At 45.1% G+C, this 27,911-nt stretch overlaps 1 protein-coding gene across 3 annotated transcripts in view; it reads right to left on the reverse strand.

Annotated features, from left to right (window-relative positions):
- EML1 (EMAP like 1) overlaps nucleotides 1-27,911 on the reverse strand; it is a 93,749-nt gene that overhangs the window by 10,336 nt on the left and 55,502 nt on the right. For all 3 annotated transcript variants that reach the window (XM_004376729.3, XM_004376728.3, XM_012555649.1), the window contains 12 exons: nucleotides 27,481-27,610; nucleotides 22,710-22,859; nucleotides 21,595-21,664; nucleotides 19,649-19,759; nucleotides 18,653-18,748; nucleotides 13,487-13,621; nucleotides 12,583-12,682; nucleotides 11,028-11,182; nucleotides 8,777-8,902; nucleotides 8,458-8,589; nucleotides 5,162-5,229; nucleotides 2,617-2,705 (listed from right to left, as the gene is read on the reverse strand). In XM_004376729.3, coding sequence (XP_004376786.1) covers nucleotides 2,617-2,705; nucleotides 5,162-5,229; nucleotides 8,458-8,589; nucleotides 8,777-8,902; nucleotides 11,028-11,182; nucleotides 12,583-12,682; nucleotides 13,487-13,621; nucleotides 18,653-18,748; nucleotides 19,649-19,759; nucleotides 21,595-21,664; nucleotides 22,710-22,859; nucleotides 27,481-27,610 — 1,362 coding nt within the window. The remainder of the gene's footprint in view (nucleotides 1-2,616; nucleotides 2,706-5,161; nucleotides 5,230-8,457; nucleotides 8,590-8,776; nucleotides 8,903-11,027; nucleotides 11,183-12,582; nucleotides 12,683-13,486; nucleotides 13,622-18,652; nucleotides 18,749-19,648; nucleotides 19,760-21,594; nucleotides 21,665-22,709; nucleotides 22,860-27,480; nucleotides 27,611-27,911) is intronic.

Consider the following 27,911-nt stretch of genomic DNA (forward strand, 5'->3'; position numbering starts at 1 on the left):
GTGGAGAACAGGCACTGGGTCAAGCGAGCTCCTTCTCAATGTGGAGAACAGGCATTGAGTCAAGCGAGCTCCTTCTCAATGTGGGGAACAGGCTCTCATGGTGGCTGGGGCAGTTGTCTGTTGAGGTCAAGAAGCTTTGAACTTTGTTCAGGCACAAGGAAAGCATCCAGAAGAGATGCTTTTTCTATGAGGTCGTTTCAAGAGCACAGCCCCTCCATGAGGCAGAGATGGCACTCCTAATCAGTTTATAAAAGAGGAGATTCTGAAAAATTGTCTGAAAAATAATTAATTGGTGGCAGCTCAGTCTTAGCCTAGTATTTCCAGGGACTAAAACACCACCTCGCAGAAATGGCCGATACAGGTTTGAGGCAAGTGATGGGCAAGAGGACCCACCAGCAACTTATGCCAGAGGGCAAGTTTTACAGACTACTAAGGTCAGGTCAGGGAGCCCTCGTGGCGCAATGGTTAAGCGCTTGGCTGCTAACTGAAGGTCGGCAGTTCAAACCCACCAGCTTCTCTGCAGGACAAAGACCTGGTGACCTGCTCCCGTAAAGATTATAGCCTCAGAAACACTATGGGGTAGCTCTACTCTGTCCTATAGGGTCGCTATGAGTCGGAATCGACTCAGCAGCAGTTGGTCTGGTTTGGTTAAGGTGAGGTCAAAGGGCTCCGGACCCAACCTGAAGTAGCTTCTGTTGGCCAAAGACAAGTAAATTGTTCCATCTATTTTGACTATAATAGAATGAAACATATAAAAACCAAACCTACTGCCACTGAGTCAGTTCTAACTCACAGCGACTCTATAGGGCAGAGCAGAACTGCCCCATACGGTTTCCAAGGCTGTAACCTACAGAAGCTGACTGCCACATCTTTCACCCATGGAGCAGCTGATGGGTTCAAACTGCTGACCTTTTGGTTAACAGCCAAGCACTTAATCACTGCACCACCAGGGCTCCTGGAACGTACCAAATATATTCAAACCCACGATGACGTCGAAACCACCACCACCAACTGGTCGCTGTCGGAGGAGGCAGCAAATAAACTCACTAACTTGAAACTGGTAAGTCAAGTCAAAGGAATCAAGCATTTAGCATGACTTTCCTATACGAACTCTAACACTGGGTAGCAAAACAGCAGATGGAAGGAAGTTTTTCTTTAGAGTATTGTATCTAATAAACGAAGGAGAAAAGCTAAAACCAGGGTATCAATCGTTTTCAACCCCTTACGGATCTAGGCATTGAGCATCAACAACTGCTAACATCACACAAAAAAAGAGACCAGCAGACGTCATGCGCTTCCTGTAAGAACACACCACACACAGAACCCGACTATGATCTAGCCTCTAGATCCAAAATTCACTTTATAGGAAAGAAGGAGGATAGCTACACAGCACCACGGAGACGCAGTCAGCCAACGCCAGACTGTGGAAAATGCTACAGGAGAAAGAAGCCAGTTTCTCCAACAAATTAATTGCAAGGGAGGGAGGGAAAGAGGGAGAGTGAGAGAGGACACCTCTGCATTAGGAGAATAGCAACCAATGATCACGTGTGGACCTTTTTTTGGATTCCAAACTATTAAAAAATGTGTCCTGTTCATAGCAGCATTATTCAGATTAGCTAAAAACCAGAAACAATCTAAATGGCCACTGACGAATGGGTAAACAAAAAGCAGTCTATCCATAAAGCGGACACTATGCAGCAGCTGAAAAGGATGAAGTACTGGTACACACAATAACGTGGCTTCATCTCAGAAGCGTTATTCTCAGTGAAAGAAGCCAGGTGCGGCAGACTACGTATCGTATGAGTCCACTGAGATGAAATATCCAGAAGGGGTAATTTACGGAGACGGAGAGCAGATCATGGTTGTCTTGGGCTGGGGGAGGGCTGGGGATTAACTGATAATGGGCATAAGGGGACATTCTGGGGTCATGGAAAGGTTCTAAAACTGGATTGTGGTGATAGGCACAAAACTCTATGAATTTATTAAAAACCACTGAATTGTACATTTACAAGGGGTGAGGAATTGTGTGTAAATTACACCTTGATAAAGCTGTTTAAAAAAAGAATATCATTTAGAGCTAAATATGGCAATATTTACAGATAAAACAATAAGATGTCTGGAACTGCACTGGTGGTGCAAACAGTTAAAGTGCTCGGCTGCTAACTGAAAGGCTGGTGTTTCAAACCCATCCAGCAGCTCCATGGGAGAAAGACCTGGCAATCTGCTTCTGTAACGTTTACAGCCACGAAAACCCTATAAGGCAGTTCTACGTTGTCACATGGGGTCACTATGAGTTGGAATTGACTGACACCTGAGGATAATAAGCGGCAGTGGGTGGGGCCACAGACGAACAAGACTGGCTAAGAGCGGGTAACCACTGAAGCTGGCTGATGAGTGCACGGGGCTCATTATGGCACTCTGTTTGAAAGACACACAAGCGTAGTCCAGTTACATGAAGAAGTGATGTAAAGAAGAGGAGAGAACCCCCAACTGCACAACTACGTGCATGTATAAACTAAATTTCACTCTCAGAAGGCTTGTGAAATTTTTCCCTTTAAGGATCTACACGGAGTTCCGGAATTCTTTTGGAATCACGGTGAATGGCTGTGTTCCAACCTGGTGAGTAACGCATCACAGAGAGCTGTTCGTTTCCGTCCGTGTGAACGGTGACCAAGTCTTTTGTTTCTGTGTCAAACACAAACCACCTGTTGTAAACGTGAGAAAAAAGTACGGTAAGTTGTTTAGTGAGCAAACGACGTAGGACCATTACAAAAATAGGAAGACCACTGAAAACAACCCTAAGTGCCTAACAAATACCCTTGCTTAATACAGCTTATTCCCAACTTTTATTCAAAGAAGATTTTCTCTATGCAGCATTTCTTAAAAAAAAGGAAGAGGATAGTGGCTACCACTGGAAACTTCCTGCTATCAGTGCTCCGGCAGGTTTCCCAGTGCTCATGTTTGTCACTTACACGTACAAGGAGGGGAAGCCCTGGGCACAGAGGACGGCCCAAAGCCGCGGCCTTGGTCAGATGGCGCAGCAAAGGGACCACCTAAAAGAGCTTACCCAGGGATCTCACACGGGGCCAGGCAGGATGGGCCCAGGGCCATGGGGCAGGGCAACCCCAGGGCAGCTGATGTTTCAAACTATGCAAATACAGGCAGGCTGAGGGCCTTGACTGTATGTGAATGTTGGTGTTCAACCAGCAGGGTGAAAGAAAGGGCTGAAAGAACAGAAGAAAGGTGAGCAGAAGATGGTCTTCAACGGGAGAATTTAACCTCTGTCGCTATGAGTTGGAATCAGCTTGATGGCAATGGGTTTCGGCTTGGGCTCAGTTTCCTCAACTGTAAAATGGGGATAAGAATCCAGGTCCACTTTGCAGGCTCCATGCTGAAGGCAAATTGCAACGGATATGCAAGTGCTCTGTACCCTCCACAGAGGACACAGCACCCAATACATGTCGGTTAAATGGCTGAACGGCTGCATGCTCCTGTTCGCTACACTCGCAGGTGCTGGCAGGAAGGGACCCGGATGATTTCAGGGATGAGAAGGAATGCGGGCTCCCTGTTGCTGCAGTTTCAAACCTCCAGGGCACACATTCCATCAGCAGGTCTACTGAGCCAGAGTCACTGCCTCCTCACCCTCCACGTGGGCCCTGGTGGCACTGGGGTAAAAGCTTGGCTGCTAACCAGAAGGTCAGCAGTTCGAGTCCACCAGTGGCTCCTTGAAAACCCTGTCCTACAGGGTCACTATAGGTCGGAACCGACTCGACGGCAATGGGTTAGGTTTTTTTTGGCCCTCCATATGGAGCCCGAACCTCTAGCTGTATCAAAGAGAGCTAAAAGGAAGGTAGGGGTGTGTGTGCCTGTTGCCGGGCAAAGATTTTCATGAAGAATTCTGTCGGGTACATGGTGACCAACTCTTAAGATATTGCTGTCTATGGCTTATGTCTTTCTACGTACTTTTCACAGTCATAACAACAGGATCTAAGTGGTGTATTTTTTTAACAGAGGAGAGAGGGAAAGACACCACCGAAGTTGTTTGAATTAAAACCAAAGGGAGTTCATGCACTCGGATAAACAACATAAAGGTGGAATCACACCTGGGAAGCAGAGTTAACAGTAACCACCGTCGCCTGCCAGCCTCCCACAGCTGTCTCCACGCACCATCCCGGAGGCCAGGCGGGTGATATTACCGCCGTTTGACAGAAAGAGAAATGTACACAGAGACTCAAACGCAGGGCTCAGACAGGCTGCCGCCGCAGCCCAGCTGAGATCCCAGTGCAGAGCTGCTGCCTGGCGCCTCGAGGACTTGGCGTTAGCTGAATGTGAATAGGAGGTACCAATATGGGCACTTTCTAAAATTTTGTAAGAGCAGTCAGAAAAAAAATTTTGAAATTCTCAGAGCTTTGAAATGCTTTCTCACTTGATTCCAAAATTGGGTTCCTCCCCCAGCTCCAGATCAGGAGTTTTTAAGCAGGGTTTGGGGAACTCTCTGCAGGCAAACTGATGTGTGTGTGTGTGTGTGTGTGTGTATATGTACGTGTATGGGTGTGTATGTGTGTGGGTGTGTGGTGTGTGTGTATGTGTATGAGCATGTATGGGTGTGTGTATGTATGTGTATGTATGGGTGTATACTGGTATGTATGGGTGTGTGTATGTGTATGTATGTATGTGTATGGGTGTGTGTGTGGGGTGTGTGTGTATGTATGTGTATGAGTGTGTATGGGTGTGTATATGGGCGTGTGTGTATGGGTATGTGTGTGGGGTGTGTGTGTATGTATGTGTATGAGTGTGTATGGGTGTGTATATGGGCGTGTGTGTGTATGGGTATGTGTGTGGGGTGTGTGTGTATGTATGTGTATGAGTGTGTATGGGTGTGTATATGGGCGTGTGTGTGTATGGGTATGTGTATGTGTGGTAGGGATGTGGCGGGCACTTTTATAGGAGAGGGTCCATAACTTTCCCCAGGTTTCCAAAGGTCCAAAATGTGAAAACCACTGTTTTCTGTTAAGTTTTACTTTTTAGTTTTGACTTAATTCTTGGTAAAGTCATTAGAAGCTGAGAAGATGCAGCTGAGAGCTAAACCATGTCTATTAAAGAAATAAAACATGCCTCTTTCTGTAAGCTCTGAAAACAGACCCCGCTGGCCTGGGCTTACCTTCCCGTCAGTGTTCCAACTGCAACCACAGACCCTGAAGGATGAAAACCAGAAGACTGAGCTGGATCCTAAAACATTTTAAAGGAAGTGTAAATTGACGGCCAGACACAAGGCTGCATCATAAACACACAAGCACAGCTCTACTCCCTCAGGGATGGGAGGCTCCATTTTACAGAGCTTCTTTTCTCCCCAGGGAGGAAAATATTTTTTCTACGTGGAGGAATGTTATGTTTCTATAATACTATATTTTTAGCCTTTCACAATTTTTTCTCTTCTTGTCTTATATCCTTTCATATCTACAGTAATTGGATGAAAGACAATTGAGTAAGTGTTGTTCTTCCAAGCTATGGGTTGTATCGCAGCCTCTCAGTTGACGCCCCCGTGTTGACTTATAATCTTGTCTTATATTAGTGTGGCTGGTCTGTCTGTACATGTGACCCTGTACCCAATTCTATCATGCAGATACTGGGTGAGTGCACAGTTGGGGCAAGACACTACGGCAGCCCCAGAAGGATCCCAAGACGAGTAAGGCACAATCTAGCTTTTGTGGGGTACACACACCTGTTCACTGCTAACTGATACAAGATGGAAGCTGATGGATAAAAGAGGTCAAAACAAAGGGCCGTGGAATTGCAGGGGAGGGGCAGATGAAACTAGGAGAGATGGGTGAGGACTTCATGTGACAGCCTTTGACCCAGGCCTTATGTCCAAGAAGAATCATCAGTGGTGAAGATGCGAAGTGGACACTCCAGAACTGTTCTGGATCGGGGGCTTTCATGGATTCAATTGTGTCCTCCAAAAAGATATGCTGAAGTTCTAACCTGTGAATGTGACCTTAACTGGAAATAGGGTCTCTGAAGATGATGTCTTATTTGCGGTGTCCTAATAATAGAAGAGACAGGGAAACAGAGGAAGGACACTGTGTGATGCTGCAGCTGTAAGCCAAGGAATGCGTGGAGCCACCAGGATCTGGGAAAGGGGCGTGGGACAGCTTCTCTCTCAGAGCCTCAGAAGGGACCAACATGGCCAACATCCATATGGCTGACACCCTGATTTCTGACGCCCAGCCTCCATAACTACGAGACAATAAACTTCTGTTCTATAAGCCACCCACTCTGTGATACGTGGTTACGCAGTCCCAGAAAACTATTGCAGGGTCTAACGGGGCAACGAGATGATCAAAGGCGTGGGAGTAAGAGTTCCGGCCATGGCTGAGGAACAGCAGGTAGAGGGTGGTGGGTTGACAGTGTGGGCTGTGCAGAGTGGGTCATGGGAAAATGTCATGGACGACAGCAGTAATGAAGGCTGTGTCGCCACAGTGAGGACTTAAGATCTCTAGGAAATAAGGACACAGTGAGGATGGGTCTTCTCCCAGTAAAAAGAATAACATGATTAAATCCATTTTAGGTAGAAGACCATTTGGCAGGAATATTTAGGATGGATGGAAGTCAGAAGAGATTAATTATAGGAAGACCAAGAAAAAAAGACAGTAGCCGTGGAAATGAAAGGATGCATTGAGAAACTAACCAGATACACTGAAAAAGTAAGACACCAGAAGAAACTTTTCAGATACTGATTATATCACGTCAATGTTTTTGCAAAGTGGGAGCTGTAGTTAAGCTCAGGGCTGCCACTGACAGGCACGTAAAAATCACGTGCACGTGAAGCTTTACTGTTCACAGGGCACTTGGATGTACAAGTCATTTGAGCCTCATAGTGTTTTTGAGGTAAGACACTGAGGCACAGAGAGGCTGGGTGTCCTGTCCACAGCTGCGTGGCCAGCAGGTACAGAAGCCGGGACTTAACTGCATCTCCTTCTGGCTTCCAGTTCAGAGCTCCTCCCTCTGTGTCAGGCTGAGTGGCTCACAGCCTGGTAAAGGGGCAGCGAGACGAGGAACTGCCACTGCCTCCAGCAGGGCTGCTGTGCCGACAGAGACCTCGGGAAGGCCGCCCTCTCTGACCACCGTGTCCCTGCTGCCTGCAGGGTTGTAATCGCCCCTGCCTGAAGCCCTCATGTGTCCCCAGTCCTATCTGTTCCCCTTCGCACCCCCACCGGGGGCAGGTATAATGCTGAACACCACTTCCTCTAGCCCCGCCCTGCTGCCTCAGGCCACTCCACGCTGCTCCCTCTTCCAAAAGCTCAGCACGTCCCCAGTGACCAGCGAGCTGTAGCCCAGCAGCACACCTCTGAAAGTGAAGGGAAAGACCTTGCACGCTGGGGAGTGCTGGCAACTTTGGGGGAAATGAAAGGATGACGTGTGGGGTCTACCAAGTGGCTGTTCCCTTAAGTGAGATCCAAATGCCACTAATGGCAAACCAGCACAGAGCTGTGCTTTGGACTCTCAGGATGACACAGCAGGAGCCTGGGTTTGGGGTCAGAAAGAGCTGGGTGCAAACACTGGCTCTGATGCTTACCAACGTAGTGACCTTGGGCAAGTTACTTAACTTCTCTAAGTCTCAATGAGGAGCCCTGGTGGCACAGTGGTTAAGCGCTCAGCTGCTAACCTAAAGGTCGGCAGTTCAAATCTACCAGCGGCTCTGCGGGAGAAAGACGTGGCAGTCTGCTTCTGTAAAGATCACAGCCTTGGAAACCTATGGGGCAGTTCTACTCTGTCCTACAGGGTGCTAGGAGTCAGAACTGACTCGGTGGCAATGGGTTCGGTGTTTTTTTTTTTGTAAGTCTCAACTTCCTAATCAGTAAAATCAGTGTTAAAGAAGCAAAACAAAACCGAACCACTTGAACTTGCCAGGCTGAAGGATGACACATGTAAAGTGCGTGGCGTGCAGACTGCGCTCCAAAATGCACTGCACTGTATGTAGCAAGAGGACGTTTCAGTCCTCTGACACGCAAGGGGCGTCTGAATTCCTTCTGCAAAGTTCACAGAGACGCTGAGTTTAAAACTGAAGCCCTTTACCGTCCAACTCAGACGTTGCAGAGACCAACTAAGTTGTGTATTTTCAGTACAGCCCCCTAAGTTCCCATCAGAAAGTATGCCGTGACTAGAACATAAGGGTATAACAAGTGTCTCTGTGCATCTCAGGCAATTTAGAGACTCTGTGCACTCACGAAACCTGACAACTGACTTGGAGAGGCTAACTCGCTACCAACCTCAACAGTAAACTGAAGAACTGCACGAAGGAGCAACTGTTAAAAGCAAGGAAATTCTAAAGAGACAAAATAAACAACATCTGCTTTGGGATAATTTCATACTACTACCAATTTCACACAAAAATTAAACAAATAGGTTCCACATGAAATTTGAAAGGAAAAATGGAAATGTAAAGTGTGTGTCTACCTCAATGACTTTGTCCCAGAGGGGCCGGTGGCCAACAGCATCCCAGAGGGTGGCATGCCTGTCGTGCCCACAGGTCAAGAACTGAGGCTTGGAGGCATGGATGGCCAGTCCCCAGAGTTCATCGGTGTGACCCTGCAGAGAACCAAGACAAACAGAAGCTCTCGGAAACTCTGCAATCCACAGCCAGAAGTCCTGAAGGATGAAAGGAGGTGGCTCCAGCACACTTTATCATTGCTCTTATCAGTCTCTTTCTCCTCAACTTACGCAGCAGATGGGATTTGGAAGTTAAGAACGGTTATCATAGCCTCCCGGAACATACCTGAGTAATGGGTGTGAAGTCCCCGGTTAGGGTGCCCTGGAGAACAAAATTCCTAGTTGTGCCGATCAAGATCACATCCCCTTTCCCCTCGGCCACTGTCCGTATCGGACCGAACTGTTCGGGAATCTGCATCAACAAGAGTCATGAAAATAAAACGTTTGGAATCTCATTACTTCTCACAACTCAGTCATTCAAAATACTTGTTTATGTATCACGATGACAGTTCCTATCAAAGAATCACTCATACCTGAGTGAACGATTGAAAGTCCAAACCTTAAACTCCAAGCATTCTGTGTATCTTAAAAGCATCGGCCAGAGTGAGGTTGTTAAAAACAGAACAAAGCATTTTTCTTGACAAAACAAACAAATAAGGAATACTACCACTTAGTTTCCTCTTAACTTGTTATGACTTTTGACAGCAGTAGCAGATAAAATGTGGAAAGTAAAGAACAACATAACGCAGCCATAAAAAAAAAGTTCCTAAAAATTTATCGTAACTTAAAATGGTAAATTCTTTGGCAATTCACCCACTGAGTTTTAAAATCCATTGTTCATGTCGGTAAACATACGTAATAACCTAAAAATTAAGTTAAAGAATTTCCAGATGCCTGAGGCAAGAACAATTGGCTCTGGGAAGACACAGGGCTCCTGCACTGTAAAAAGCACAAGAGCCGCAGCTGGGCCCCGGGGATCAGGCACTGAGCTCCAGGAGGAGAGCAGCCTGTTCTCACACACGTCCTCTGTCCCCAGGGTGCCGTGTAAGCAAGATTTGAGAAAAGTTCAGGAAAATCCACATTAACGAAGAGGAATCACAGAAAACAAAGCAATGGTAAATAACCTGGAGGAAACCAGATGAGGCCCTGCAGCTTTTTCTGCGGTTATGGTGGCGCAGTGGTTAAGAGCTTGGCTGCTAACCAAAAGGTTGGCAGTTCGAATCCACTAGCCGATCCTTGGAAACCCCGTGGGGCAGTTCTGCTCTGTCCTATAGGATCGCTATGAGTTGGAATCGACTCGACGGCAACGGGTTAATTCAACATGGGTAGGTCTATGATTCTAGCAATTCACAATGGGCTCAATCAAACGCTGCCAGAATCTTCTGAAGGCCTGCCTTTGTTCAGAGCAATGATCAGCAAAACCAAATTCATGCACTGCCACAACACCCCGCCACGCTGCTCTTCGGCGTAACTGGCTGTGTGTGTCTGACGCAGAAGGTGGGAACGTTCTACCACATGTCCGTTCTGTGCTGAGGATGAAGAGCACCACCCATCAGGCTGATGCTGGCCTCGCAATCTGTCTGCTCACAAGACAGATTAGTCAGTGCGTCTGTAGAAGGAGTAAGTCCCTGGGTGGGGTTAATGGTCAAGCATTCAACTACAAACCAGAAGGTTGGCAGTTTGAGGCTACCCAGAGTGCCTCAGAAGAAAGGCCTAGTGATCTGCTTCCGAAAGGCACAGCCTTGAAAACGCTACGGAGCACATTTCTACTCTGTACATGTGAGGTCACCATCTACTCGATGGCAACCAGGCTTGGCTTGGTTTTGGTAGAAGGGATATTAAATTTCTTGCTTCTGGCTCCTACTGGCATGCAGGGCCACTGATGATGTAGCAAGGAGGTGAAGTAGATACCAAAAGCCGCTAGGGCTCTAGAGAAGGGGTCGGCACTCGGCACTGAGAGGCCTGCACAACCACGGTGACAATGTCTCTAAGGCAACACGCTGAGAATTAAGACGACCATAATGATCAAGCAAAGTGTGGATAATCCTCCCCTGGAAAACTGAGATTGGTTCTATTATAAAAATATTCTAAATATGAAGTATGTTGCAGCCTTATCTTTAATAAACCTAATTCCATTTTAAAGAGTCCTGGCAATGGTTAAGCAGCTCAGCTGCTAACTGAAAGACAGGCAGTTCAAGCCATTAGCAGCTCCGCGGGAGAAAAGACCTGGCTATCTGCTTCCGTAAAGATTCACAACCTAGGAAACCCTATGGGGCAGTTCTACTATGTCATACAGGGTTGCTATGAGTCAGATTTGACTTGACAGCACACAACGACAATAACAATTCCATTTTAGTAGTTGTACTTAAACTGCCAAGACCTCCATGATTTTAAAATACATGTTGCCCCCATTTAATAAAATTTTTCTAAACAATTTTGAACACTGTAAGCAAAATATTTCATATTAACAAAGAAACTGGTCAGTGTGACAGTTCAACGTTCAGAACGAATTCGAACAGCACTGCCTGCTGTCTTACCTCAGTCTTATGGTGTTTTTGATAGTTTCCATTCCAAGAAATGAGTTTTCGGTCCTTCCCTCCTCCTGACACCAGCGTACCATCCCTTAACATACAAAGTGCAAAAATACCACCCTCGTGGGCCCCTTGAACTGCATAGCTTATTCGATTTGTACCTAAATACACCAAGAAAACCATCATTAGTACACTATCAGAGGGCTCACGGCCGCCCTTTTCAAATCTCATTTCACTTTTGTTTTAAAATGTGACATTGTCAGTTATAACATCACTGTAATATGAATAAATAAAAAGCCCAATTTCTAAAAGTTCAGAGCACCAGACAAGCAGGAACTAGATCACTTTATAATGATGGAAAACATACTCACACAAGAGGTAGTATGGTTAGAGGGAGCACAGTGTGGCTAAGGATACGGACTCTGAATTTAAATTCCAGCTCTACAGCCCTTAAGGAGCCCTGGTGGTGTGGTGGTTAAAGCGCTGGGCTGCCAACTGAAAGGTTGGTGGTTCAGACCCACCCAGTGGTTCCTCAGGGGAAAAGACCTGGCGATCTGCTCCTGTAAAAATTATAGCCTAGGAAACCCTAGGGGGCAGTTCTACTCTGTCACATGGGTCACTATGAGTCCGAATGGACTGATGGCACCCAACGACAACCCTTACGAGCTGTGTGCCTTTGGACAAGTTACTGCTCTGTATCTCAGTTTCCACCGTTGTGGAGTGGGGTTACTGCCTACCCCACGGGATTGTTTAGGTATTAAACACAACAATGTACAAAAAACCTGGCCCCAAAAGTAGTAGGGAGACTATAAAAGTTACTTTCCTTCCCTCCCTTCTTCCTAGCTATGCTATACTCCACAAATTATTTAAACTGTCTCAGATTCAATTTAAACCAGGTATGATAGTATCTAATCTGCTTAATCCACAGGGGCTGTTATTACGATCAAATAAGATTATCAGGGGAAAAAAATGCTTTGAAAACTGTTACAGATTTAAGAAGCAATATCTGTATCGTATAATAAATTTATTACGTTATAATTTAGGATATAGAAATGGTAATTATATATATAAAACAATATAATGATACATAGATAACAGCGTTGTTAGAACATAAAAATATATTAGCAATCTCTTCAATTACGGCAAAATCACTGCTGTGTATACAATTAGCACTTAATTAATGTCTGCTGAACGTGTGAATCAGAAAAATTATTCCAATATTTTATAGCTGTATAAATAGTTATTGACAATTTCATCATTATAATTTTTAAGAGATCTCCTAATGAAGTGATTAATCCCATCACAATATCTTGGGTTTAGAAAGCCTTTTAAAGTGATATAAGGTCAGTAACTCTTGCTATCCTCGTTTCTTCACGTTCTAGTTTTGTGATTTCAAATGATACGCACACGCGTGCTCACACTCCTATGTCTGCACCTATGTAACTCAGAATTTAACAGCCATCCTGTAAGTTACATTAATGGACAGTTCTTACAGACGTTACATCTGACCTCTCACTTACAACATTACCAAACGTTTGCTCTGGGAACAGTCACTTGTTACCTTTTCCCCAGACTAAGATGTTGCCGCTCGAATCTCCAGTAATGGTGTCACCATTTTCAGAGAAAGTCACACAGAGGACAAACTTTGGCTTTTCTTGTTTCTGCAGAATGTTATAAATACCTATATTTAATCAAGGCATCCTTTTATTTGTAGTAATAGTATCTAGAACCACAGGAACTCCAGCTGCACGGTGTCGGCTTCTGTAACCACACCGTGTGCCTTTTGTTTTTATTTACCATTATGTAATTTATGCCATGAGATTATTTGTTCTAAAATAAAGAAATTTCTGGCAACTCCAAGCGTTTGGGTGATTGTAAGTAGCAGATAACTGAAGCCAAAGAGGGTGCTGAAGAGGATTAAGGCTGTGTCGGCATGGCTGCTGCCTGAAGAACAGAACCCTAGCACCACAATGAGGGACCCTCTAAATTAGCCTCTGGGTGGTGGTGGCAACGGCCCCAGCAGGCAGGAAGAGGTGCTGTCCCCTGGTGTCCCATTCTCATAAGGCCCCCTAACAGCCAGACAAAAGGCACAAAGATGTCTGTCATCGTTTGCAAAGACAGGGTGTGATGTCTGTTTTCCTGAGCGCCCTGGTCTGCGTGCTGCTTGTGAGCAGCCACACCATGGCTGAGACACTGCCTGCCCGGGCTGCCACCCCTCTGCCCTTCTCCCCTGGCTGGCCCATCCTTTCCTCGGCATCACCAGTGATACCCACAAGACACAGGGGCTCCCCAACCATGTCAGGATCCCAGGGAAGAGTCTTCATCACTACACCCCCCAGATGTACCCCATATTTATCAATTAAAACAATGTTTAAGACCGGGATGCCTCAAACTCCCTTAAAACCTAGCTGGTTCCATGTACCACCCAGTGAGAAATAAAACAAAAAAATGTAATTTAACTTTACCTCGAATAATCCTTGCTTCTTAATAAGGGAGCTTCCTTCTAGTGTCCAGAAGTAGAGATGAGATTTTCCACAGGTAACTATGATATTGGTGTCCGTGGGGTGGAAATCGGCAGCAAACACAGCTTCGTTAGAACACTGTAAGAACAGCAGAACCAAATGCCCCAAGTCACTTACGACAGCTAAGAAAATAAATCAAATCTGAGCCACAAACAGATAACTTATCCAAGTCCAGCAGTGTGTCTTCTGATTTTTCCCATATTGAATTCATCTTGCTGTGTTAGTCTTAGTTTACTTTGTGCCGACCGAGTAGCAGGGACAGCACCGAGCATTCTGACGCTGAGTAACACACTCGCATGACACATACTGTAAGAGGACTAATTCTTGGCAGAAAAGAAATCATAATGGAAAGGTAAAATATTTTCAAGGCAAAGACATCAATCGTCGCTAGTGAAAATGCAGAAAACAATATATATTACTTAACATTTTAAATGCATTGAAGCTATTTTTAGGGTCACTGTAGATGAAACTGAAGTGTGAAACTATTTTCAAATACAACTGACTGTAAATCACAAGTTTATCTAGGGCACAGCTGAAGAACCCGGAGGCTTTTATTTTTCTTTCCGGTGGTAAGCATTTCTAAATTAGAAATCTTTGTTTTAATAACGGAAAGCAAGCATTTATGTTAATGAACTGAGATAGTTTAAGCATTTTGGTTGTTTTTTTCTCCCTATTTATCACTCATGGAGGCAGAGGGGAGGGCTGCTACCTGGTGAAGGATTTTCGTGGTGTTTAGATTCTGTGCAAACCAATGTACATTCAGAAAATTTCATGTAAGTCCTACAGAAAATGTTTATACTTCTCTATTATAGTGATACCATATCACAACACAGCAATGCTTCCGTTCACTTAAAAATACAAAGAGCAGTTGTTTTCTAAGCTGGGAAAAAAACCTAAGAATTACCTGTATAGCTAATAACAAAATCCTAAAATTTCTAGTCAAAGTGTCAACCTTTTTCCTCTGCTGCCCCTTAGAAGTGATAAATTACTAACTGAGCAAAACCAGCAGTAGTTAGGGAAATAAAAATCGAGCTGGTTAATTCAGAAACAGAGTTAGGTCAACAAAGACGACAAGCTAAGTAGTTCCTGAAGTCCGGCTCCCTGGCAGACACTGGGAGGGCCCACGGGACCAAGAGGCTGGGTTCCCGCCCTGGGTAGCCTGGAGACAGAGATACTGAGTCGAAGAGATTTACTGGAAGACTCAGCAAGTGCTCTGCTGTACCACCCACTGCCGGGGTGCCTTGCGGAGGCCACCTGAGCTCAGGTGCAGGGCTCTGCTGGGACCAGCCATGATGTCCCACCTCCTGCCAGGCTCCAGGGTCCTCTCCTCACTGGGATCGGCAATGCTCCTTCCCAGCTCCTCCGTCTCAGCCCTTACACAAGCCTTTCTCATTACAGAAGACTCCTGGGCACTGCACTGCCCTACAGCTACTCACTGTCCCATCTTCTCATCTCATGCCACTTCTACCAAGAGCGGTCTTCACGGGCCATCTTCACCTCTAACTCACGTCTCACCTCACTGCTGTCTGTCCCAGCACACCAGAGAAAACACTCGTCCCTCCGTCACTAACATCGCCACGCGAGCGGCCACACTTTCCAGGCGCTGTCTCACGGAACCGCCCTGCTGCGTCTGATGTCACTGTGAAAAACCCTTTCTCCCCTTGCTGCCAAGTCACCCAACTCTCTTGGGTTTCCTCTGTCCGTTCAGCATTCTTTCTCCTTCTTCTCATGGCCTCTGTGGCTGGGTCTGTCTTTGGCCCCCCATCCTGCCTCTCTGAGCTTTCCTTGATGATCTGAACCCTGTGGGTCCCTTACCCCCAGCTGCATATGCCGTCAACTCCCACCTCCTTCTCCCAGCCCACACATCCCAATAACCACCAGGCTCATAAAGCCACTGCCTATGAGGCATTTCTACTTACAGGTCCCCCGGGCGCCTTAAACATGTACAGAACTGGATCCCGCTCCTCCAGCTGTGCCTCCTCCCACTGTCTTTCCACGGTTCACCCCCTCCCAGGCTAGAAGCCTGGAAGCCACCTTCGATCCCTCTGTTGTCTCTCCAGGGAGCCCTGATGGTGCAACCAGTTAAACCCTTGACTACTAGCAGGAAGGCTGGTGGTTCAAATCCACCCAGAGGAGCCTTGGAAGACAGGCCTGGTGATCTGCTTCTGTAAGGTCACAGCCTTGAAACCCCTATGGAGGAGCTCTACTCTGTACACATGGGGTTGCCATGAGTCGGAATCGACTTGTCAACAACTAACAACAACAATCTCTCTCTCCACGCACAGCCAAGTTCGCACCAAGTCCTGTCCATCTCACCTCTTCAGTATTTCTGGACTCACGCCTCACCACTCGCCCACGGATGACTACGACAATCTCCTAATGAGACTCATTTCTTCCATTCTTCTCCCTCTAGTACGTTTTCCACATGGAACCCAGTGAGATTTGCCCAAATGAAAATCTGAACACACACTTCCATGGTTTAAGTCTTTGGTGGCTCTGCACCACGGTCTCTATAAAATCAAAGTGCCACAGTGAGGCACAGAAGCCTCCCAGGGCCCTGTCCTGTCTGCTCTTCAGCCTCCTTACACTCCAGCCCCACGGAGCTGCTTGTCGGCCACGCGCATGCCTGCTGCCCCAGCCTCCACGCCTGTCACATGGCCCGTCCTTCTCCTCAGCCTCCTTTCAGGCTGGCTCATCCTTTCAGGCTCGGTTCCCCCAGGACACCCTCCTGACCCTCCCATGCTCATAGTGCACCGTGTGCTGTCCTAACACTGCCCTCGCTGACTTGTGGCCGCTGCAGTACACGCTGTCTCCCGCTTGAAAGCAGGTGCCACATCTGAGCCACGTCTGGGTCTCTGGAGTCTACCGCAGCCCCTGCCCTGAGACTTTCTCAACAAAGGTTTGCAGACCAAGGAGTGAGCACATTTATCCGCGGCCAGAAGCGGGGGTGGAGGGAGGGAGGATGACAACACAGCAGTTCGGGAGGGACAGAGCCAGGCTGAGCATCTGCACCAGGTAGGAGAGTTGGGCAGGTGGCAGTTAACCTGCAAGTCAGCACCAGGTAGAGATGAGGAGCTGCCACGTCACCCTGCACGCCTCCGTACACGTTTCCACTGGGCTGAGGGCCCTGCCCTCCAATCTGACTGGCCCTGTATGAATCCCCCCGAGTTACCCTGAGGAAGCCTCCCAGGGCCTCCCTCATCCCATCTGTTCTGTGCAAAAGGACCCTGGCGTTCTGCTCTGGCTCCTTGTATCCTGCCACTGTACATAATGTACATGTACACACTGGACTATGTGCCCCGAGGACAGGGCTGCGCCTGGGTCCTCTCTGTGTGCCAGGGCTGAGGTCAGGAGCTGGCTCAGAGCAGCCAGTGGAATCCTTTCTTGGAAAGAGTGAACTCAGAGTAGCTAGGGATTTAAGACCCTTCAGTCAGGGCCGCCCAACCCTGGCAGAACCAGAGAATCACCAGATGTGAGTTAAAATGCAGACCTCTAGGCCTCACTCCCCATCTAGTGGATTGAAATCTCCAGGGAAGGGCCCTGGAATCTGGATTTTATAGCCCCACTCTTCCCACCGACTTTGGCAGCACTGTTTCCCTGGGAGGCCCTCGTGGCTCTGACCCCTGGGCTCTGCCAGCGGTTTGGGGGCCACACCTGGGTCCAGTGTTATGGCTCCGGCTCTTGGTCCCACCTCACTATCACCTCCAATCTTGATTTCCAGGACTCGCATCTGGTCTGAAAATGCGACCCTGACTGTTCCTCCTGGTTGGTAATTCAATTATGCATTCTTGAACCTCAACAATAACCAGCCTCTGATTAATTCTACCCCGGCATTGGAGCAAGAAGAACTTAGCTACCTGACCAGAATGTCATAAGGTAAGGCTGAGCCCTGGTGGCGCAGTGGTTAAGAACTTGCCTACTAACCAAAAGGCCAGCAGTTTGAATCCACGAACCACTCCTTGGAAACCCTACGGGGCAGTTCTACTCTGTCCTATAGGGTCGCTACGAGTCAGAATCAATTTGACAGCACCTAACAACAATAATAGCAAGAAAAGGAGTCCTGGTGGTGCAGTGGTTAAGCACTCGGCTGCTAACTGAAAGGTCAGCAGTTTGAACCCATCAGCCGGCTCCGTGGGAGAAAAGACCTGGCGATCTGCTCCCATTAAGATCACAGCCTAGGAAACCCTACGGGGCAGATCTACTCTTTCACATGGGGTCGCTGTGAGTCTGAATCGACGCCACGGCAACAGGTTTGTTTGGTTTGGGGTTTTATAGCATGAAAACATGTATGAAAATCGCCTGACTAGAACACAAGGTCTACATCTGAGAGACAAGAGAAACTCAAAGAGGGAGGTTTTCTAACGTTAATTCTAATGTTAGATGAGCGGGTTCCCCAAGGCCAGTGGTTGCCAGGACAGGAAATCTGAGGTCAAGTCTATAGTAATAGGATCCAATGTGGGATTTAACAGGAGGGAAACAGAAGAGCGTTGAAGGAACGTTAACTTGACGTATCCTATCATGCAAAGCGGACTAGGCGTGGCCCAGATAAGTCCAAAAGGGGCTTGCTGCAGGACAAGTCCTTTGGGGGACTTGAGACTGACCAGTGCGCTTGCTGGTCTTTTCTGAGTCCACTTAGCTTTGGGCACCCCCTCGCTGGAGGCACCGATCTTTACCTCTGCCCTCAGGCTGGGGGCACCCACTCCCTTATGTGTCCCCTCCACCAGTCAGGCAACCTTGGGGACAGCGAGCACATCTTGCCTGTCATAGCACCCAGCGCCTCCCTGCACAGTCCTAGCGCACAGTGGACAGCCGGATTTGTGGAATGAATGAGTGAAAGAATAAACGAATACATAAACGAATTAAAAAGGTAGTGGCCGTAAAGTGAGGAAGGAAAAAACCTTCCAGACGTTGTGAGACCACATGACAGGACTGGGGAATGGAGGCCCGTGAGGGGAGGGGGCAGGGGCGCGTCTGAGGGCTGCGGCGGGGGGCAGGCAGCCCGTCAAGAGAAACAGGAAAGGGGGCCAGGGCCAGCCGGGGGGGGAGGGGGAGCTAGAGGGGCTCCAACAGGAGCAGGTAACGTTGCCCAGCGTGAGGCGTGGGTGAGACCTTCACGTCAGCCAGCCTCTCCTCCTTCTGCCAGTCCCACACGGACAGCACGTGGTCGTTGGAGTCGTCCACGGCACACAGGTTGCTTCCTCCATTCTGGAAAAGAAAGGTATTCACAGGGAGACTACCTTTGAGAATAAAATGGGTTGAACGTGACTAAAAACGAACATTAATTTTGCTTTTAATAAAGAGCCTCTACATTTTGGTTAAAGAATATTCACCCACTGCCTCTGAAACCTGCTTACTTGTCCAGACAGGGAGAGCAGGTGAGCGGGGGGGTGTGGGTGAAGGGGCAGGACAGGGGACAGAGGCGTTAAAGGGTCGCTCCTCACCACCAGGTTCCCTTAAACTGGCCTCAGAGGGGGCTGTGAGCCCCTCCCCAGGAGACAGTGGCCTGCAGCATGCATGGTACAGGGTCTGTCAGCCCGTGACCCAGGGAAACCTGCAGACGGCAGAAGGTGCAAACGCACCGGAGCACGGACGCTCGTGGGCATCTTGTACATGAACAGGCACACGTGTGTGACCGTAAGATTCAGAACGGCTGGAGAAGCACAAGGGCGAATCTGTGGGGCCGGCACATCCTGGGGGAGCACAGAGGAGCCTAGGCCCCTGCGCAATCCCTGCTCGCAGCTGGCAGTGAGCTAGCCGGGCTGGGGACATGGAGACCCGCGGGGGCCGCTAGGTGAAGGGAGCACGGTGAAAGTCAAGGCCAGAACAAGCAAAACTGCCTCAGGAACAGGATAATGGCCGGGCAGGACCTGTCTCCATCACCCGGCCCCCTGCTGGCAGCGGATGGTGACACTGATTTGGAGTGTGTGACCCCAGGGGAATGTGTGACCTCTCAACGGGGGGCTGGGGAGCAGAACCTCCCAGAATTCCAATCTGCACGCACACCTGGGCAGTTACTGAGTGGGTGAGCTCTCTCCCTCTCCCACCCTGACTTGAGTCTCTCTCCCTACGGACAGAAACTGCAATACCCACAGGGCTCACACTTACAGATTTTGAGAATGCGATACAGGTGACCGCTCGATCAAAAAACCCGGTTCCGATAACATGCAGTGTATTCAACGTCACAGAATCCCAGATGCGTACATGAGGGGGTAATTGCTGTTTTTTAAAAAAACCCAGTCATTGATTGTGACAGTTATACAAATTTATGTTTACCTTGAAGCTAAAAAGATTACCTCAGCAGTAATTTCAATTTTGCCAAAAAAAAAAAAAAAAAAAAAAAAGGCTTTTTCTGCATTTGAGGAGCCTGCCTTTTGAGATAAATAAAACGTTCCTAATGGCTTCATGAGGTCATGGCCACATGTGGCCAATTTGACTGTAGGAGAATTCTACCAAGTTTTACATTTAGAATAGCCAATTCCTGACAACTGTATTGATATTCTAATTTGTACATCTAGATACATCCAAATGAAAAATGACAAGAAACACGGAATCTCATACAAGGGTCATTCTCTTAAAGTTTATATTGTTGCTAAGTGTAAGCATACAGCAAGGACATTGAGACTGTCACCACCAAATTGTATTAAGAGCTTAATGTTCTTGGGCCCTGTAAAAGCAAACAAGACAATCAAATACGTACAAATAAAATTGAGAATTGTTATGGTTAGTTCAAAACCCTCTCAACTGTAGCCCTAGGTTGCTTATATTAATTTTTCTATGTTACTTTAAATTTTAATTATTCAATCCCTAATACAAAAAAGCATCATAAAGCAATCAGAAGATTTATCAACAGATTTTAAACAATGCTGTCCTTGGTGGGCAGACCAGGTCAGGTGAGCTGCGCCCCAGTCTGGACTAGTTGCTAAGTAGCCAGATTAGCTCGATAGCTATAACATCTTCCATGCCCTACAGTTCTGATTCAAGGTCAAAGCCAGAACGTGAAATACACTTTTAAGCCACTAGAGGGCGAACAAATGATTTATCTTAAAGTTTTTTTTTTTTTCAGTCTTTTTTTTTTTTAAATTGTGGTAAACAGATACACATATGTAACTCAAAGAACTTCCTCAGGCCATTTGACATTAAAAAAAAGATGAAGACTCTGTTCCATTTATGTGTATTTACATAACAGTAGTCTGATTTCCTTTGTTCCTGTTACTCTTTTCAAGTGTAGAATTTTAATGAAAAATAGCATAAAATATTTAAAATCTAATGTTATTAAAATATTGTCTTCAATACGATAGCCTCCATACTTTCTTAAAAGAAAATATTAGGTTGACACAAAATTTAAGTATGAAATGTAACGTACTGCTGATCTGCCCCATTAAGATTACAGCCTAGGAAACCCTACGGGGCAGTTCTAGTCTGTCCTACAAGGCTGCTATCGGTTGGAATCGACTCAACGGCAATGGGTTTAGTTTTGCTGGGTTTGGTGGGAAATAAGTGATTGGAAAGCAGTTTTTAGTTGTTCCTGGATTAATTTATCAGTTAATGTCCACTAGTTCCCTCTCTGATTCTTTAAAGTACAAACTGAAGTCTTGCGAAGTGCTTACAGAATTTGGGCTGAGAACCTCCCAGCAGCCTTTGGATTTGCCACAGACACAAACTCCACGGGCTGAAGTCATGTGACAGCATTCATGGCAGACAGCATTTGAAACCCGTTGAAGAGGCACAATGTCTCATATTTAGATACTTATTTAAATGTGGACCTTGCTATTTTAAAGTTTATTATTTACATATTTGCATATTTGAAGACAGTGAATCCTTAGGCAAGAACAATGCTGTGTAATATTTTGTTGAAATTAATGTGAGCTCAAGTGGTTTCGAAGATCACTGTAGGAGTTTTTAATTTTCAATAAAAAAATCTAATGAGGGATTAGGCAGGATTCAGATACTGTATATGTAAGCAGGCTTATTAATCAGCAATATAATGTTTTCAGAAACTTATTTTGTGCTACCAGTTCATGATGAAAATACGAAAAAATAACAGAACTCACTTTTCCATCCTTAGAAGTACCTGCAACTTGTCCTGTTGCTATTGTGATCCTATCGGGATGAACTGCTAGGCTAAAAACAGGAGATTTATTAAAAAAAAAAACAAACTCTACTTTAAAGGTAAGCTTTCCTTTCCCCTTGATCAAATATAATCTAGTCACACATTTAAATAGAATACAGAACTTCTTACAGATTCAGAATAAAGTCTCTTAGCACCCCCGCCCCCCCACCCCAATGACTTGAGACAACTGGGGGATCTTTCATTTAATCATAATTTCTTCTCAAGAATTTGGAAATTCCAGGAAAAAGCATCCTTTGCAGAGAAAACATCTCGATCTCAGAACCACTTAATTAGCCTACCACCTGTGTCAACAAGGCATTTTGCAAACAGCAGATATTAAGGACATAATAAACTTTTGCCAACAGGATTTCTGTAATTGACCAGGGATCTAGGACAGATATAAATACATAAACCCGTCTATTCATCTACCCATCCTTCCAAGATAGTCAATCCCTATGAAAAGCTGTAAATGAATTACGGGAACAGCAGACCAGCCACGAACACAAGGCAAAACATTTTTATTCAAAAAATAAACACCTAAATTAGAAGCCTTTAGCATGTGATGTGTTGTTACAGAGGCCTCCAAACAAGTCTACTGGAGCTATCTGTTGAGGTGACATGATCGATGAAGATCACGTGTTGTGAAGACAGAAAAAGGAGAAGTTGTCTTAACCACGTTTGTTGTCTAGTAGCCACATGCTGTCTACCAGCTAGGAGTCCCTGCATGGTCCAGACAGTTAAGTGCTGGAAGGTTGGCGGTTCAAACTCACTCAGAGTCATCCTGGAAGAAAGGCCTGGCGATCTGTTTCCAAAGGTCTCAGCCATGAAAACCCTACTGAGCAGTTCTACTCGAACACACATGGGGTCGCCATGAGTGGGGACTGACTCGACAGCAACTAGCCGGGTAACTAGTAAACACCACAGAAAAACAGATTTCCCCACAGATCGCATTTTCTCAGCCTCCTTGTCTTCTCTTTAGTAATATCCCAATACTGACCTCTTTCTGCGAATACTATTTCCACCTGTGACCACGGAGCGCCTTTTTGGAGGACTTACCACTTGACATCATCGTTGTGACCAGCGTAATGCCTCTGAAGCTGTTCCTCCGCGTTGTACAGCACAACCACCGACGCGATGAAATACACAGTCTCGCCCGTCGGAAGCAAGTACAGGTTGTTCCGACAGTCTCGACCCCTGTACCCATAGCTTTGGGTGCGTCAAGACAAAATAGTCTCTTTAAGGGTTGAGAGCACATCAGCTTTATTCAACAGGCACAGGCAATAAAATTCTATATGACTATTACCGTCAATTTCCCTAATTTAAGTAACATCAAGTTACAAATAGTGCCAGATACATCTGACCCCTAACAGGCATGCAATAAAGCTGGTAAGTCCGGTAAGTCATGGGCTTAATGTGAATGTGTATTTTTAACAATCCAAAAATGTAGCTTTATTTTTAGAAAGTATGTCTTATATTCTGAAATATGAATTTTTTCAGCTTGATTGAAAATGATAATCATTTATTATTTTATTTACTAAAGGTAACTGGATGAGACATTCGAGAAGTTCCTGGAAGGTGAATGCTTTTCAATTTAGCCAATCAGTCAGGGATCTGGGAAGCAACAGCTAGGGACCACAGTTTTTGTTGAGCTGTTTGGATTGAGTACTTGTCTTCCTCACACCCTGCCTGCCATTAAAATATTCCCCAGCTGGTCTTTTGAAAGGCTGACTCCCACGATAACACTGTGCTGAACAGTACCATCCTGACCCTAAGGTTAAAATCACTAGAGCTTGTGGTTGGAAACTTATTTCACAAGAATGCTGCAATATTCTGCTCAAAAAAAATTTTTTCTTTCTTTCCCTTCTGCTTTTTTTTTTTTTTTTTTGGTCACATTTCTCTCTAGTTATCATACTACTTGCTCAGATCTGCTTAACTATCACAACTCTGCATTTATTCTCCCTCTTGAATCTCTGGTCTTAAAAGAGAGGTCAGGGTGTGGCTCTGAACTAGAATTGAAGGGAGCAACAGAGCTAACTGAGTGTGTCATCTTTCAACTCTCCACGTTACCGCCCCATTGAGATACAATCTACAACTTGGAAACTGTAATTAGCATTACTCTGTGGTTTAATGAGAGTGATGGAGCCTAGTTCTAGAATCGAGAATGGGAAATTAATTCTTTATGATAGTTCGTGGCTTTTGTAGCTTGTTTGGAAAAACATAAGATATACTGACTATATTGTTTCAAATATTGGAGACCTGGTGGCACAGTGGTTAAGAGCTCGGCTCTAACCAAAAGGTTGGCAGTTCAAATCCACCAGCTGCTCCTTGGAAACCCTATGGGGCAGTTCTACCCTGTCCTATAGGGTCGCTATGAGTCGGAATATACTGTTTCGAATATTAAGCAGTGTTAAGTTATAAATCCCATTCTAAGAAAAAACTCTGAGCTTTGACATTCTTTATATTTTCAAGTACTTAAAATACATTTTAAGATACTGGTAATTGACTTGTATATACCTTAGTTACTGAGTCAATCATGAGTTTATTTTTTATCGTAATCTAAGAGTTAAATCTTTCATTTAAAACATCTTTTTTTTTTTTTTAAACATTACAAAAGCCCTCATAAAAGGTATAAACAACACACACACATACAAAAAGTAAAAAATTAGGTTTCCCTTCCTCAAACCATTCCCAGCTCCGTAATTATTCTTGTTAAGATTTTGGCATGTATGCTTCCAAACCTTGAAAACTATTTTGAGAGTAAAATATCACTTGTACTTGGATGCAAAAAATATTATTTATTTGGAGAAAATTCCACCGTTTTACATCTTCCAAAATATGAATAGGAAATAGGCTGAACAAATGTGTTTTGAATGTTGTCTAGATTTGATTTAACTAATTTAAACCATTTTTTACTTAACTGAATCACTTCAACTGCATGTGCCAAAACAGCTTCCAAAACAGGTGCATGGTTAAATGTTTACGACATCTGGATCTTGGGGAAAAATGTATTTTGGGGGGAGAGATTTAGGTACACGTAATAATTTTTTGAAGAATTCCAAAGAATATGATTCCTAATCTCTAACAGTAATTCTTCTAACTGAAATTACAATGGCTCCAATTTAAGCCACCTTATACTTTGTGTTTAGGGTTACGCATCAGGCAGGTACTCAGTAAATATTTATTTGAGGGTGAAGAAAGGACTTTTATCATGGAGTTGCTGGGTAGGTTCAAACTGCCACCTTCAGTTGGCAGCCAAGTGCTTAACCTTCGGCCATCAGGGCTCTACACACCCACTAGAATGGCTAAAATTAAAGACTGACCACATCAAGTATTGATGAGGACGTGGAGCACCTGGAACTCCTGTACACTTCTGACGGGAGTATAAAAGTAGAATCGCCTTAGAAACAGTTTGGCAGATTCTTAAACAACCCAAAAGCCCATCAACAGGTGAACGGATACACAAATTGTGGCATGTTCATACAATGGATCCTACTTAGCAATAAAAAGGGATGAACTACTGAGGCAGTAACACGCATAAATCTCAAAATATGCTGAATGAAAGAAGACCAAAAAACAGAAGAACAGAACCTATCTTCATTATTCTGTAAGATTCCAGAAAAGGCAAAATAATCTCCAGTGACAGAGAGATCAGCAGTTTCTTGGGGACAGGGTGGGCAGGAGGGAAGGATTACAAAGGGGCACAAGGAAACTTCTGGAAATGATGGATACATTCGCTACCCTGATTGTGGAGATGGCTTCACACGTTATTATTTATAGGTCAAATTCATCCAACTGTACACTTTAAATGTGTGCAGTTTATTGTATGTCAATCGCACGCCAATAAAGCTGTTTAAAAAAAAAAAAAGACTTTTGCTCTTTACCTTAAAATCTGCATGGATAGAAGGTGGCCTCTGCAGGCTTCCTCTAAGATTAGGGGAAAAAAAACATTTAATTCACCCCTTTTCACTAGCCCGATTTTTTCATCTTTCAGTCCCTGGAAGCTCATTCACCTCTCCAAACCTCATAAGGTGAAGCCTCCTGTAGCTAGATTTCAAGAGCATTTCTCAGATGGTTAACTCAGATTTATGCGGCCTAGATTTGGGGAGGAGCGTTTTCCTTTATTAAAGTGGACTTTATCTGTGCCACAGGTCAGTTTTATTTATGGCACTCACTGCAGTCCTTTCGTTTAGTCCCTGGGTATTCACATTCCTACACTGCCTCCCTGAATGGTGCAAAGAGTTAACTCGCTCAGCTTCTAACAGAAAGGTTGGAAGTTGGAGTCTACCCAGAGGCACCCTGGAAGAAAACGTCTGGTGCTCTTCTTCCAAAACTCAGCCACTGAAAACCCTATGGAGCACAGTTCTACTCTGACACACAGGCGTTCGCCATGAGTTGGAATCAACTTGATAGCAATTAGTGCTCTTCTTTCAAAACTCAGCCACTGAAAACCCTACGGAGCACAGTTCTACTCTGACACACATGGGTTCGCCATGAGTTGGAATCGACTTGATGGCGATTAGTTTTTTACGCCTTGAAGTCAGGTTCCTAAACAGGCTGACCAAGTCCCTGTTTGGTGTGAGGAGGGGTTCTTCATCCTAGAATACTTCTTTCAGGGTATCCCTCATCATTTCTTTCTTTTATTAATAATATTTTATTGTGTTTTCGGCAAAGGTTTACACGGCAGTTTAAGTTCCCAATCAACAATTTCTACACAAATTGTTCAGTGACACTGGTTACACTCTTCCCAAGGCGTGAACATTCTCACTATTTCCATTCTGGTTGCTCCATTTCCATTAATCTAGATTCCCTTACCTTCTCATCTTTGTTTTAAAGTAATTGTTGACTGTTTGGTCTCATATAGGTGATTTTTAAAAGAAGTACAGTACTTAGGGGTGATAGTCCTTCTTTTTTGAGCCAATCTGTTATTTAGCTACGAGGTGACCTCAGGGGCCAGTTTCCGTTCAATGTGTGAAGAGCATACGAGGCTAATAGTTTCGGGGAGTCCTCTAGTCTCAACCATTCCAGTAGGTCTGCTTTTTTTGTTTGTTTGTTTTAAGGAATTTGAGGTTCTGTTCCACATTTTTCTCCCATTCTATCAGGGTCCATCTGTTGTGGCTCTGATTCCTTCATCCTTTTTTTGTGTGTAAAACATTTCTGTCAGCACAGTTTAGCTTCAATTTCTGATATTTCCATTTTCTCATTCCTCAGTCTAATGTTTTCTTGCCTATTCCCTGCTGTTGCTTGTCAACACGTACAGCTCTTGGCTTTTCCACCTGTCCCTGAAGAGGTGACTAAGCACACGATGGCTTCCAATTAAAACAACCAGGCCTTTCCTTTCCATTAGCATCCTAACTCATATTTGCGATCATTTCCATTAAGCTTGCTTCTCAGTAAGGGTTTAACTAAACTTAAACCAATGGAAAAACAAATTCAGGCCAGAAACTAGTGATGCATTTTTTCCTGACCAAAAAGGAAAAATAAAAAATAATAATTTATGCAATCATGTAACATTTTAACATCTTCTTTACAGGAACTACAATGTGTATGTATTGGAGCAGAGCCACAAATAGTTCACTCAAGAATGATAAGCCAGTCCCCCACCCTGCCCCCCAGTAAGCAGTAGCTCTTGCGGGCTCCCCCTTTGCTGCATTCTAACACATGGCCAATTTTGTTAGATTAATTTTTTTTTAAAGTCAGAGTAGGAGACTTTGTTTTTTAAAAACTTAAGAGGACTTAAGTGTTCTGAATTTCAACAATTAAACTTGAACCCAAAAGCGTGGATCAACTGCTAGCTTGGCGTGAGAGCGAATCAGAGGAGAAAGGATACACCCATTCCAGTCTCAGTCTCTTGGTTGGGAGCTCTACTTTTGCTTCCAGACTGTAAGAATCCACTTGATCTCTGGGCATGTACATGGTAACAGGGCGTCCGCGAAGAAACATTTTTACATATCCTTCTTCTACGGAGAGAACAAAGATGTCAGTAAGACAGCTTCGGCCCGTCCCAGTATACCTGAAAACAAATGTACCTTCTCTAGCCTTTCAATAGGAAAGTGAAAACTTGACCCTTTAATTAATGCCCTCGAAAAAAATAACAAACAAAAAAATTGAACAGTTTGAAACAAAAGTTTGTATCTTGTTTCCTTCCGATATTTTGCTTACTTAAGTAATAAAATATGTAAGAAATTGTAAAAGGCAGAAAAAAACTAGTCCCCAACAATTCTTCATACGAGAAATTTTGGTGCTTAAATCTGCTTATTA

Source organism: Trichechus manatus, unplaced genomic scaffold (assembly GCF_000243295.1).
Source record: "Trichechus manatus latirostris isolate Lorelei unplaced genomic scaffold, TriManLat1.0 scaffold00045, whole genome shotgun sequence".
Classification (NCBI taxonomy): Eukaryota; Metazoa; Chordata; class Mammalia; order Sirenia; family Trichechidae; genus Trichechus; species Trichechus manatus.